The following is a 14,801-nucleotide window of genomic DNA, read 5'->3' on the forward strand; positions in this document are numbered from 1 at the left end:
AAATACCATGTGTTAAAACACTTTAAAATTTCAATAAAAAAGGCAATTTATTTCTTCATTAGTCACTTAGGTTGCCCTACTTTTTTTTACACTACAAGAGATCAAACTTTTAAAACAAATTAACAAAACATCATACATTTCTTTAATGTATTTTTGCGACAAAAAAATACAGATTTAAATATCGCTCACTCCTTTCATATCAAAAATCGTCAATTTTTAGGTGTGCATGTTTTTGGAAAGTCCAGAAAATGTACTATATCCCAGCAAAAGTGACATATTTTGAAGAAAGGGTATTGTTTGATTTTTTTTTAAATATACTAAATATTTTTCAAATGGAGAAAACACCTTCAGGTTTTACCTAAAAAGATCTGTTGCATAGTAAAAAGTTCAATAAGTGGCTTGATATTTATTTTTAATGTATTTGATTGTATTTTTAAACTTTAAAAATGATCTCCTGAAAAATCAAGTTTTTTTTTAAAATATGACGTTGTTGAAAGGAGTGAGTGATATCACCAAGCTATCCAGAAAACATATTGAGAAAATTAATATGATTTCCAATTTACTACAATTTTCATATCACTCGTAAACGATTAGAGGCTTAATTTTTTTATTAGTATACAAAGGCTGTAATTTTCATAAAATTTCAAATAATGTTCAATAACTCGAAAACTATGAGACTTTTAATAAACAACATTTTTGATTTCCTGAACCTTCGTGATTTATGGTATTCAATTCTTAGGTGTGTTATTTATTTATTGTATTTATTTTTTATTCGGGTTTACAACAGCAACATATGTAAAACAAAACAAGTAAAAGAAATACATTAAACAAGCCAATTATAGTTAACCACAGAAACATAAAGATTAGTACAAAATATTTAGTGCAGATCTAGCAAATTAATGAATGTATATGTGTGTATGTTATCCATTCATTACACCACATCCTGTGTATTATTTTTACTGATATTAGTAACTTTTCTCATATTGACGTTATCTTTTTCTTTCAGATTCGTATTTCTGGCCATCTACACGGCTGAGATGATCATCAAATCCATCGCGAAAGGTTTCATCCTCAACAAGTACACCTATCTGAGAAACCCTTGGAACTGGCTGGACTTCGTGGTCATCACGTCAGGGTACGCCACCATCGGCATGGAAGTCGGCAACCTGGCTGGTTTGCGGACCTTCAGGGTGCTGAGGGCTTTGAAAACGGTCTCCATCATGCCGGGTAAGAGCAATTTAATTTTTCAACTAATTCATCACTCAATAAGTTTATTTTTTATTTTTTATTTGTATACATTTATTTAAATCACAATTTATACATTTTTAGAACTTTTTTTGCAGAGACCCGCCAAGCCACCTTGTGTGTCTTGTTGGTGGAGTTCTTTTTTAATACATTTTTTATTGTTTATAACGATTTTAACCTAATATAGACAAAAAAGAGAAAAAAATTAAGAATATAAATATTTTATAATTTTCATAAAATTAACTCTTGATCATTTACCCATTCCTTTATTTTGCCTTTGTTCCATATTTTATTTTGACCTCTAACATCCCTCGGCAACAAATTAAAAATGTTCGGAACGATATATTGCAGTTCGTAAGCTGACTGATAAAACATTTTATTTCTTGTTAATTAAAAGCATTGTTAACTTTGTGGTGTGGTAATATAACACTCTTCTTATCATTCATGGTTCACTTTGTGTAATACCACTTTAATAAACACTAATTCGTGACTGCCGGTTTCAGAATAAATCGGGTAATTTAATTAAAATTATTGTTTTTTCCCACTAAGTATTGTCTTCACCCATAAATTATTACTGCACATGTAAAGACTATCAATTAAGACCTATAAATGTATAGCTATATTAGGACCATCAGCCCGTTTAATCTTCACATTCGTTTGAAAATGCCTTATATGAAAATGAAAAAATTGAAAAAAAAAACAATATATATATATATATATATATATATATATATATATATATATATATATATATATATATATATATATATATATATATATATATATATATATATATATATATATATATATATATATATATATATATATATATATATATATATATATATATATATATATATTTATATATATATCATGTGTTTTATTAAAATAAAATACAATTTCGTAGACTCAAAAAATCAGTGTTTGATTTTAACATTTAATGTATAATTTAAAATGGAGTTCTACAAATTAAACGCCAAATCTATAGACAAGACCATAGTGTCCGCCTCCATAGTGTAATGGTCAACACGCTCGGCTACCGTTCTGGAGGTCCCGGGTTCGATTCCCAAGGGAGGTAAAATAAATATAAGTGATTTTTTCACTGTCATATTTATTTAATATAACCCTGGACTGGTACCTGAAACGGAGGCCTGATCAGGGTGATCAGCCCTCCTGATTATGTGTTAACGATCAAGATAACACTGCGTTTATATGATGCAGTGCCCTATGCACCATCGGATGCGGATAAGGGTTAGAATGGTCTATAAATAATAAATTTTGGTTATTTTTTTATTGTAGGCCCATCACTATCATCCCTCGCAGATTCCCATTGTACCATTCCGTCTGGTCGGCATTTGACTAAGCGCTTTAAATCGCTCCGAACAAACAATCCGATTTTTTTTATTCTTTAGATTTTCTGTAGTACAATAATCCTTGGTGATTATTCAAATTAATGGAACTAAAACGCTCCGGATTTAATTATTTTTTTTAAACGGTATTACCAAACAAATTGACATGTTTATTGACTTTTGAACCTCACTAAAAAAGCTTTAAAAAAGTCGACTAATTCCATTTGTTTTAAAACATGAAATAATAAAAATAAAATAAAAAATCGATGCTGTTACATCGATCATTAGTAACTTTAAAGTCAATTTAACAGAGCGTTAGATACTCATTTATTATTCCTTCTTCAAACCCTTATCCGCACTCAATGGTGCATAGGACACTGCATCATATAAAAGCAGTGTTATCTTGATCGTTAATACATGAAGGTGATCAGTCATCCGCTTCAGGTACCAGTACAGAGTAATATTGAATAAATATTAGAGTGAAAAATCTTATATTTATTTGACCCCCCCTCTGGGAATCAAACCCGGGACCTAAGGTACGGTAACCGAGTAACACTTTATAAAAATCCTAAATTTAGGATTTTTATGGAGTGTGTGGAAATTTTTGGTGAAAGTATTTTATTGTTTCTAATGTTTTTGATTTAAAATAAACCCTGATGATGACAATGTATTGTTGAAATCGGTAGGTTGAATTGCATTAATAAAAAAGTGGTGAAAACAAAATTAATTAATTTTATAAAGAGATTCAAAATTAATACATAAACCTATTGAATTACCTAACGTCCAAGTTACTCTGAAATCTAGCTACGGCTAGCAACACCGCTTATCATGACCCTACTTTCATTACCTACTCATTACCTACTCGTGAGTGGATTTACTCTTTATGTTTAAAGTTACTATAATTTCATGTTATTCATGAGTGAAAATTCTAGGCGAAAACACTCGCTATATCTGACAATGTCTCAATTTGTAATGTGGCATTTTTAACTATTGATTTCTCCTTTTTTATTTTTATTTTACTCAATAAATACCACTATTTGTAAAAAAAATCTATTGTGACACGTGTTTCGATGCATTGCGTAGCATTTACAAACATCGTATGCTGCGGAATGGATAGAAACCCGTGTCATGAGGTTACTATAATTTCATGTTATTCATGAGTGAAAATTCAAGGCAAAAACACTCGCTACATAAACCTATAAGATATCTTGAATCCTGCCGACGATTACTTAAATGATAATTTAATGAGTTTTGTGTCTGTATTTTTTCACCGGTCTCCGTTTCTGAGCGATTAGACATTAATTCCCTTTTGTGTTTGCTTTTCTCTCGCAATTTCTCGAACAAAAGCCAATGACAAGGAATGATTTCATACAAATCACAATGGAACATCTCCCTTTGTTACGTGTTCAATCATCACTATGGCAGATTTTTCTTTTAGACAGATAATAAGCGACCTCCGCCGAGCAAAATTGTACAATATGAGAATAATTTTAATAATGTATGGAAAATGAACTGTTTTCACAATGAAAAGAAATAATCGGCGGAAGAAATAATGTGTATGAAGAGTTAATGTGGAACAGGCGAAGATTGTTTGCAAAGATAGAGTGATATGGCATTCTGTTCTCTCTGCCTTATCCTACGGGAAAACGGCGTGATTATTAATAAATAAGTTAGTTAGATTACAAATATATATCATTACATTCATTTTTTCGTATTTCATTCGTTCGTATTTATGTAATATCAAAGGTTTTCTTATCGTAATGTAAACTCCGACTTTGTCCGCCTCCGTAATGTAATGGTCAGCACGCTTGGCTACCGTTCTGGAGGTCCCGGGTTCGATTCCCACGGGGGGTCAAATAAATATAAGTGATTTTTTCACTGTAATATTTATTCAATATTACCCTGGACTGGTACCTGAAGCGGAGGGCTGATCACCTTTCCTTCGCGTGTAAACGATCAAGATAACACTGTGTTCATATGAAGCAGTGCCCTATGCACCATTGGGGTGCGGATAAGGGTTTTATTATTTTATTAAACTCCGAAAAAATTATGGTCATAAAGAAAAGCAAAGAAAGCAGGAAAAAGCCGCCGTTGCTAAAGGTTAAAATATATCATTCACAAAACGATACATGAACATATCGTAGTCGTACATCAGAAAGTGACCAACTAACAAAACGTAAAATGTTCAGGAGGACCATTTAAGTCACTTTTGTTTGGTAAGAAAATAAACATCAATGAATTTTTAACAAGTCAATATACTATACTTCCAAGTTTAAAATCCTTTGGAATTTTTTTCAGGGCAATTTTAAGCTAGAAAGATATCAAATAGACAACGATCATGTTTTTGTAAAAAATGCACTTGGTCACTTTCTCCTGTATGACTACGATATGTCAACCCTGTTTATCATCAGTGCGGAACGACTCGATTCTAGGGAGAAAAGAAACACAAATAATATCGTGTACCATCCCTTGTAAACTTATATTTTCAAATAGTAATATGCCAATTTTTGGTTATATTTTACATATCACTCACTCCTTTCAACAGCGTCATATATCAAAAAACTTGATTTTTCAGGAGATCGTTTTCAAAGTTTAAAAATGTATTAAAAATAAATATCAAGTCACCATATTTTATTTATTGTTTCGGCAATAACTTTGTGGTAAGACATGTTACAATGATTAAAGAAAACACTTGTTTTTTACCACTTGAGTTTTATTATATATAGACTACATGTTTTAGATGTTAAACTTCCATCATTCAGGTCTGTATAATAACTAAAATATAATTATTTAATAAAAAATAATTTGGCCTTTATAATAATATTTTATATGAATTATCTTGAAAATTTAGAAATCCAAAAAAACCTAAATTCTAATAATAATTGATTAAATAATATATTGTTTCAAAATTCTTCACCTTTGCTTTCCATTTTTCCTTTGTTTTCAAACTCCGCCCCTTGACTAACCCCTTCCCCTTACTTTCCCCTCTCCTTATTTATAGAAAAAATTTATATTTTAGTTATTATACAGACCTGAATGATGGAAGTTTAACTTCTGAAATATGTAGTCTAAAATAAAACTCAAGTGGTAAAAAACAAGTATTTTCTTTAATCATTGTATCAAGTCACTAATTGAACTTTTTACTGTGCAACAGGTCTTATAAGGTAAAACCTGAATACTTTTTCTCAATTTAAAAAATATTTAGTATATTTAAAAAAAATAAACAGTACATAATTATTTAAATTGTATACAGGAAAATAAGGTCAGCATTGTTCCTATGTGTTACGAGCTTAGGTAAATTTATAAATTCAATGGAGCCTTTCTCCAAGCCAATTTCTTGGAGCCATCCGTCTAAAATTAAAATATGAAATAAATTCAACAAATAAATTCTTAATTAATGTTTTACTTAGTAAATACCACTATTTCTTAAAATCTACTGTGACACGTGTTTCGATGCTTTCTGCATCATTTTCAAACACCGTGAAAATGAAATGAAAGAAGTTTTTAAGAAATAGTGGTATTTACTAAGTATAACATTAATTAAAAATGGATAGATTCTACCACAAAGTGACTGCCGAATCAATTAATGAAATAAATTCTCTCTGCCTACCCCTGTGGGGATAGTTACCAAGTGGCGTGATGGTTAGTAAGTTAGTTAGTTTTTTTTTGTTGATTTAAAAACTTTATACGAAAGGCACTTTTAAATGATGTGTTTAATTTCCATAATAACATCGTAATACATACAAAGTTTACACGTCGAAGGAAGTAGCTAACCAAAATGATCTCATTCAGATCCGGCTCATTCTAACTATGAAGTCATTTAAAATTAAGTTTCACTGGAAGTTGTCCTAGCTAGTTAATTCGAAGACGTCTAAATGTCTCCATTTCTACATAGTTGGAGAGTATATTCCATATTCTCAAATAGCAATTCAAATACGATCATTAATTTGGTATTTATATCTGTTTCACATGTTGTACGATATTCAATATTATAATATCTTGCGACATATGTTTAGGATAAACTGAAAACGTAAAAAAGACAGTATTTTAGTATTTTATTCCATAAAATACATTTTATTCACAGGCGCCGTGGCGTAGTTGGGTAGACGCTCGACTGTGAAACTAGCGACGCGGCTTCGATTCCTGTCAATTGCAAAATAAATTTAAAAAAGATTTATTTTCAATTGGTTTGGGTGTTTGTGATGAATATTTCACATTTACTTTCCATTTAAAGATTTATTTTCATTTGGATTGAGTGTTTGTGATGTAATTTTCACATTATGACCTCCACTGCTGGATATCGGCCTCTTCCCCTTCTTTCCATTTCCTCCGGTCGGTTGCTGTTAGTTGCAGCCAGTTTTTACCCCCCACAGCGACAATGTTGTCAAACCATCTCTTTTGAGGTCTTCCGACACCTCTTTTGTTCTCCCAAGGTCTCCATCGTAGAATTCTTGGGGTCTATCTTTTGGGTTCCTGTCTTAATTATCCTGTCGCAATAAAATTATCTTGTGCTGACATTTTAAGCCTAAAAAAATATCTTATATGGGTGTTACAGATTATTTTTCGTTTTTGAAACTTAAAAATAAAACACGTTTTTCCAATAGTGATGCTCCAGCGAGTGATTGAAAATTAAAGTGCCAGGCTAAATGAGTGTGAAGAAGTGTATGGTGCGCACTTACAAATGGTTATTTTTTATTTATATAAATTTAAAACCTGCTTTTTAATTTAAAAGTAATTATTAAAAAAATTAACGAATTCTGGTGTTTTGTTTTATGTTTCAAAAACGAAAAACAATTTGAAACATCCTTTAATGATGCTGGGTCAGAATGAAGTAATGTAATGCGTATTTTTTTTTATTGAATTTTTTGTTTTTACAAAATATATATTTAAATAATACAAAATAGTTGGTAAATAGACAATACATTTTGAATATAACGTTTCTACCTCTCTAATAAAGTAGATACTTGTGTTTAGAGAGGGAGTTCGTTTTACATTTTTTTTTTAAACTAAGTAAATTAAAAATAAATAAAAATTTCTTTGGTATGGAGTCTAGGTAGGGGTGTGTCTTATATGTTTTATAATTTTAGTTTTAAAGAATTGATAATTTTCCACATATTTTAAGTTTTCCGGAAGTTTATTCATAAAAAAAAAATACCTACGTACGTATAATGGTTTAATGCTGCTGTTGTTCTACATCTGTATAATATTATATTTTTAGAAAATCTAAGGTTACGTGAAATTTGTACTTCAGTTGTTTTTCTTTAAAAGTTTGTAAGGTTGAGGCTTTATTAAAAATTTCTACAATTGTTGGTACATTAAGTCTTTGAATACTAGTTTTGAAGGGTAAGTTCTGGGCTTTTTAAGAATTATTTTTGCAATAATACCAATAAATATAAAAATATCTTATAAATAAAAAATTGGAGAACTTTTTTATTCTGTTTGTATGGCTTCATCTCAATTATATGTATTCTCATACTCCCTCGAAAGGCGTTGAATGATATTTGTAAATTCAATTTGCGGATGGAGCCATTCTTTATTTCTCTTTTATCTTAATGGTATATTTTGAGCTCCCTTGTGTGTTTCATTGCGCGAGTGTGAACCAAATAACATTTTTCTCTTACATTTCCCTCTTTCTCTCCCCATAACCCACCCTACACGTGCTCTAAGGGCACAGACGTAGTGGAGACTAAAGCGAGCCACTCATGGGCAGATATAGACCGACACATCTAAAAAGAACGGGTTAATATGATATTGACATCTCAACATAGATGAAGAATAATATGGAACTTTTATTTTTTTACAAAAGTGGTTTGCAAAAATTTTTATTTTTACCGGTTTCTCATTAAGTGGTTATATATTCCTATTACTAATTTTTGGAAAAAATTATATATATTATTTACATATATATAAAAGTAAAAATTACTTACCGCAATGTAGTTTTTGCTTTAAATTTTTGCTTACAGGAACCTGTTTTAGGCTGATTTAAGTGATCGCGTTAAAAACGTGTAACATTCAATATTCTACCAATGATTGATAACCACACTACTCAAATATCGGTTTATTTAAGTTTATATATTTATATATTTATATATATATATATATATATATATATATATATATATATATATATATATATATATATATATATATATATATATATATATATATATATATATATATATATATATATATATATATATATATATATATATATATATATATATATATATATATATATATATATATATATATATATATATATATATATATATATATATATATATATATATATATATATATATATATATATATATATATATATATATATATATATATATATATATATATATATATATATATATATATATATATATATATATATATATATATATATATATATATATATATATATAATATATATATATATATATATATATATATATATATATATATATATATAACATATATATATATATATATATAATATATATATATATATATATATATATATATATATATATATATATATATATATATATACATATACATATATATCCTTTAATCGATACGTTTCGCGGCTGAGTTCTCGGCACCATATATGGTTGAATTAAGTATTTTTTTGTTATTTAGCAGAGACTTTCATCAAATGTTTGTAAGATTCTTCCCGAATTATTTTACATACTAAGAGACGCCTGTAAACATGTTTATCATTTTTAATTAAACTTATAGTTTGGCCAGTTATTTTAATCATAATATTTTGAGTGTATCCAAATCTTTGTTTTAAAATTTGAGTTTGTCTTCTAGAAAGTTATTTTTATTGACAAAAATTTAAGACTTGTATAGAAGTTATTTATAATGCCAAATTCGAGTAGTGTGGTTGTTAATCATGTGTAGAATGGCTAATTTTACACATGTATAAAGTGATCACTTAAACTAGCCTATTATATGTATAGCCTACAGATTGTAAGCCTTGTAAATACCCAGACTTTTATATTCTTTTTTTCTGCATTGATTTGTCTATACAAATTACTCTTAAGTGGACAATAAACCTAGATTTGTGAACAAATCAGGACACAGTCAAAATATTGTGGGTTATTATGAATTTGGATATGCCTGTATGCTCTTTCTACTAAAATCAGAACAATTATTTGTGATTTTCTTACTAAATATTCAATATATGCTGCATGTAAAGAACGAATGGTACTCTCAAGCTGTCTACAGCCTCTTCTGTCGGGTGTCATCTGTCATACACATGTGTTTCCAGACAGCCCGCGTTCTAAGTTCATTCGAGAACAGCTGACAGATTCTCAGCGGTGGATATGCTGGGCGCCAGGAACTGATTTGTTTGAGAAACAAGCGAGATAGCAACTCTTGGGAGGTTCTAGAAAAGCTATATCACTTTTTTGGCGACAGTCATGACCACGGCTTGTTGCATCCGATGTTTATTTCAACGTCATATCTATTCTAGCTAAAACTCGACAAATATCAATTCTAAAAGCTGAGTTATGACTGTCCTATGTATGCACTTATACGATGAAATATTTTGAAATTGAATATGAGAACAAGTATGGTGAAATATTTTTTCTTTAAAGTTTTTCGCGCAAACTTCTTTGTGGCACATTTTATAAACTTTACAAAAATTAAACAACTTTGTTTTAAACACTTCTTTATTATTAGTACACTTTAACCTACCGGTTTCGACAAGAACCCTGCATTATCAGGGTATATTAAATTTGAAAACATTAAAATACTCATAATTAATTACATTCCCTTACCAAAAACTTCTACACACTCCGTAAAAATTCTAAATGTTATTTTTATTGTGTATTTCGTAGCAACTCCAAAAATATTTTTATTTATTTGCCATTAACACTGTGGAATAATGGGTTAGTGTGAAATAAATAAATAAAATTTCAATATTATGTACAAAATAATAATAAAAAAACTACCTAACCATGTCGTCGCTTCACGGCAGGGGTAGGCAGAAAAAAAAGAACGCCACACCACTCTGTTTTTTCCAAGAATATTCGCATCTCCCACATTATGCATCTCCTCATAAATTCTGACTCTCCTCATAAATTCTGACTCCAAATCTGGCCACTTTCACTAATAATCATTCTTGATAATGCCAAGTTTTCCTCGGTCTTCCTCTGTTGCTATTTCTAATGAAATTTTCTTTATAAATGTGTTGTACTGTTCTTTCCACGAGTTCAAACTATCAAAACACTCCTTTATAAACTTTAATGTAATATTTCGAATTACGAATAATAAAAAATTTGAGGTAATGTAAAATTTTGCAATTTTAAAAGAGATATCTTTTATCCTTTCTTATATTTCTTCTCCACTATGCTACTAGTATTTATTATGTATGATCCTCACAAATTTCATTAAAATACATTACAAAAGGAAGTTAATCAACCAAATGAGGATGATGTTAAATGTATTATACCAGGAGAACAGAGAAGCAGCAGATAAATAAGGCAGCGTTCTAGACGTATTAGATCTTCACGCTCAGTTACCCTCGAGTCGCTCTAACTATGACTAACGAAATGCCCTCACCCAGGCCATTAGAAGTAACCTCTTTACGACTCATTGTCCCCTGGTAGAAATTTTCCGAAGGCTTGATCAATTTGAGGCGTTTATTTCAAATGATCTATAATTTACTTAATTTTCCCGTAAATAAAATTGTTATCTACACTGGCAAACATTTTATCCTAAATATCTTAAACTATTTTAAACATTTTTTTATTGTTTTTTACTTTTATTTTTATTTTAGTGCGTTTAATAAACGCTTTTTATGTTTTCTTGGCTATTTTTGATTACGATGTATAAGTATTTAGGCTATTTCGTTTTATTTTATAATTTTATTAAAGGAATAAGCCGCAAAACCTCTATTTTTAGATGCTTGTCTGCAGGTAGGATAGTAAGGATAGGGAAGGTAAATGTGAAAAAAATATCAGAAACACCCAGACCAATTGAAAATAAATCTTTCTTGATATATTTTTGATACTTTTTTTAGATTGGAGTAGCATTTATTATTTGCCTTGCTTATTATGTACAAGCTTATATATGGATAATTTTGTATCCTAGTTTGGTTTTTATACCACTAATGTCCTTCACTGTAATTATCATGTATCATACCACTTCTTGTGAGAGTTCTTAATGAACTAACACGGATCTGATGTCGAATAGGTCCTCACCCAGGCTCATGTGATTATAATCCAGGATTCAGACCTCACATACAAATTAATGAGTTTCTGCTCAATAAAAAAGCTTCTTCATCTCACCAATAGATGTCTGTAGTGAAAATTCTAGCGATTCAAGCACAATATTTCGAAATTGGATCATATATATGTATATTCATATATATATATATATATATATATATATATATATATATATATATATATATATATATATATATATATATATATATATATATATATATATATATATATATGCATATTTATTTATTTATATATACATATATATATATATTTATATATATACATATATATATATATATATATATATATATATATATATATATATATATATATATATTTATATATATATATATAAAGAACTTCCAAGAATTTCAGTAGTGTGGTTGTCAATCATGTGTGGAATTGGTAAATGTTACACGTGTGTAAAGTGGTCAGTTAAACCAGCCTAAGGTCGTAAACCCCGTAAATGCCCACACTTCCATATACTTCTTCATCTTTGTTTAGATGTCAAAAAATAGTATGAAATTGTCGAATAGTTGTAAATTCCCTAATAAAATACTTGTAAAAAATGGACCTTCCCTTATAACTTTTTAAGAAACGTCTGAGACATTATGATCTTTTATTAGAATCCTAACTGTCCATGAAACCTCCTCCCTTAGTTTTTCCCTCTATCTCCTTCCTTTGACTCCCTTTTTCCTTTGCCTTCCTTATTATCATCAATTTGTAATTAATGTTTTTTTAATGTTTAAGTACTATCTACCTTCTAATTGCAAACAGCTACATATATCGGTAGTGTAAAGGCAAAGTAGTATATTTGTAAAAAAAAAACATTTTCTAAGTTTGTTCCACAAAATGTATAAAATATTGTATTCCATAATCTGGCAAAAGGATATAGATAGGTAGTTCCAATACTTATTTAGTTTTATTTAGATATGTACATTTGAAAATACATAAAACAAATGAGTTATTTAATTTCACAAGTTTGTTTTTGCTCGCCTGTAAAATTTGGTCTGAGTCAGATATACCGCTTTGCCTTTACACTACCAATATATCGCTCACTCCTTTCAAGAACGTCATAAATCAAAAAACTTGATTTTTCAGGAAAACGTTTTTAAAGTTTAAAAATATAATACAAAGTATTACAAATAAATATCAAGCCACTTATTGAAATTTTTATTGTGCAATTAGGTAAAACCTGAAGGTTTTTTCTCCATTTGAAAAATATTTAGTATATTTAACAAAATAATCAAACAATACCTTTTCTTCAAAATGCAAAAACAACACTTTCTGCCCTGTAGTGGGTAAATATTAAGTTAAAAATATGCCTCTTTTGGTGGGATATAGTACATTTTCTGGGTATTCCGAAAACACGCAGAACTGAAAATTGACGATTTTTTATTTATGACGTTCTTGAAAGGAGTGAGCGATATGTTTGGTATCAAACGTTTTGACCAATATCTCTAGTCTGTTTTTGATAAAGATGAAGAAGCCCGCCAATGTACTTTTTTCTTTTCTGCACATGAAGCCTAAATAAAATAAAATAAAAATATAATATTAATAATGCGGTAGGAAGTTGTCGAATATCAACATGAACACCGTCATGTGTACACCTGATAACGGCGTGTGCGGGCATGTTACGAACAGGTGAGTAATTTTCTCACCCAAAGTTGCAAACTTTAAGTCAGTCTCGTCCAAAGCGCCGTAATCTTCACTCGCCTCAACTAATGCTAAGGAGTACATATTACAAAGTTTGCCCACTAGTTAGTGAATGTCAGCATGCGCGAAATTTGAACACACCCAGAACTGGGGAATTATTTTGCAAGTGTTTACACGGTTTAAGATGTAATGGGTAGCCGTTACTTTTTCGGAGACCTAATTTGTATAGTATTCCTTACTTTTTGTATTGTTTTTGAAGTGTTCTTAGGAGGGAATTTGAAAATTGATAATCGGATGAAAATTGAGAGTAAAAATTGAAGGATGCGTCATGTTTATTAGGCACATTTCCTTACACGAGAGAGAAGAAAGATACAGACGCCACGGGAGCAGCAGGACAAAAGAGAGCGACGTATAAACAACGATACAAATACGATATAATAAAAAGTTGTATTTCAGGCATCAGATGCTATATATAAACACCTGAAGTACCTCGCGTTGTGTTGGTATGATATTTATCATTGTGTATTGTGATTATTGATGTTTTTTATCTTCAGCTATAAATCACGGACAAATATAGAATCACGGACGAATTTCCTACCAGCTTCAGTATTCAGTAATTATTACTAAGTAACCATCACGCCGCTTCACCGCAGGGGTAGGCAGAGAGAATAAAACGCCATACCAATCTGTCTTTTCAGACAATCTTCGCCTTTTCCACATTCATGCATCTCCTCATACATCCCAACTCCAGATCTGACCACTTTCAATTGAAACACTTAATCATACCGAGTTTTCTTCAAAATTCATCTAAAAATTCAATCAAATAAATAAATAAAACTGTAGAAATGTCTAAACTAATTTTTACTTAATAAACTTGGCAACGGTTCTACCATTCGTAGCATAGTTAATCTGAATGATGATAATAAAACAGTTCGTGTTTTGCTCAAATTTACCCGCGAGGCTTTGCCCCGTTTTTAATCTCGGTACATTTTTTCCAGTCCACCGTGTGCGGTACAAAACAACATTATCATCGCCGTCACAGAGATGTCACTGGTGTTGAAAGCGCGGGAACTTTTGGCGGTAAAACGTTTTGCTCCCCGAGCTTCCGGCGTGCACGTTGAAACCGGATTTCCGTAATTGCCTCTCATGAATATGGCCAGCGCTCCCGCAACTTTGGGCCGCGACACATTCCAGCGTTTCGTAATCAAATTTGATTGCGGCTCCGTGCGGCAGTTAGCTGTCTAATTGGATGGTTTGAGTGAATAATTTACACTTGTTTATTTAGTTTTGGAACTTTGCTCTCGCGGAATGCAATAATTTGTCA

The 14,801-nt window shown here is 30.0% G+C and overlaps 1 protein-coding gene across 1 annotated transcript in view; it reads left to right on the forward strand.

The window, feature by feature from the left end:
- NaCP60E (Na channel protein 60E) overlaps window positions 1-14,801 on the forward strand; it is a 153,353-nt gene that overhangs the window by 67,542 nt on the left and 71,010 nt on the right. Inside the window, exon 2 of the mRNA XM_088267409.1 lies at window positions 1,007-1,227. Within this exon, the coding sequence (XP_088123535.1) occupies window positions 1,007-1,227 (221 nt within the window). The remainder of the gene's footprint in view (window positions 1-1,006; window positions 1,228-14,801) is intronic.

This window comes from Brachycentrus maculatus, unplaced genomic scaffold, assembly GCF_059751285.1.
Source record: "Brachycentrus maculatus isolate JH-2025_06_01 unplaced genomic scaffold, ASM5975128v1 h1tg000294l, whole genome shotgun sequence".
NCBI lineage: Eukaryota > Metazoa > Arthropoda > Insecta > Trichoptera > Brachycentridae > Brachycentrus > Brachycentrus maculatus.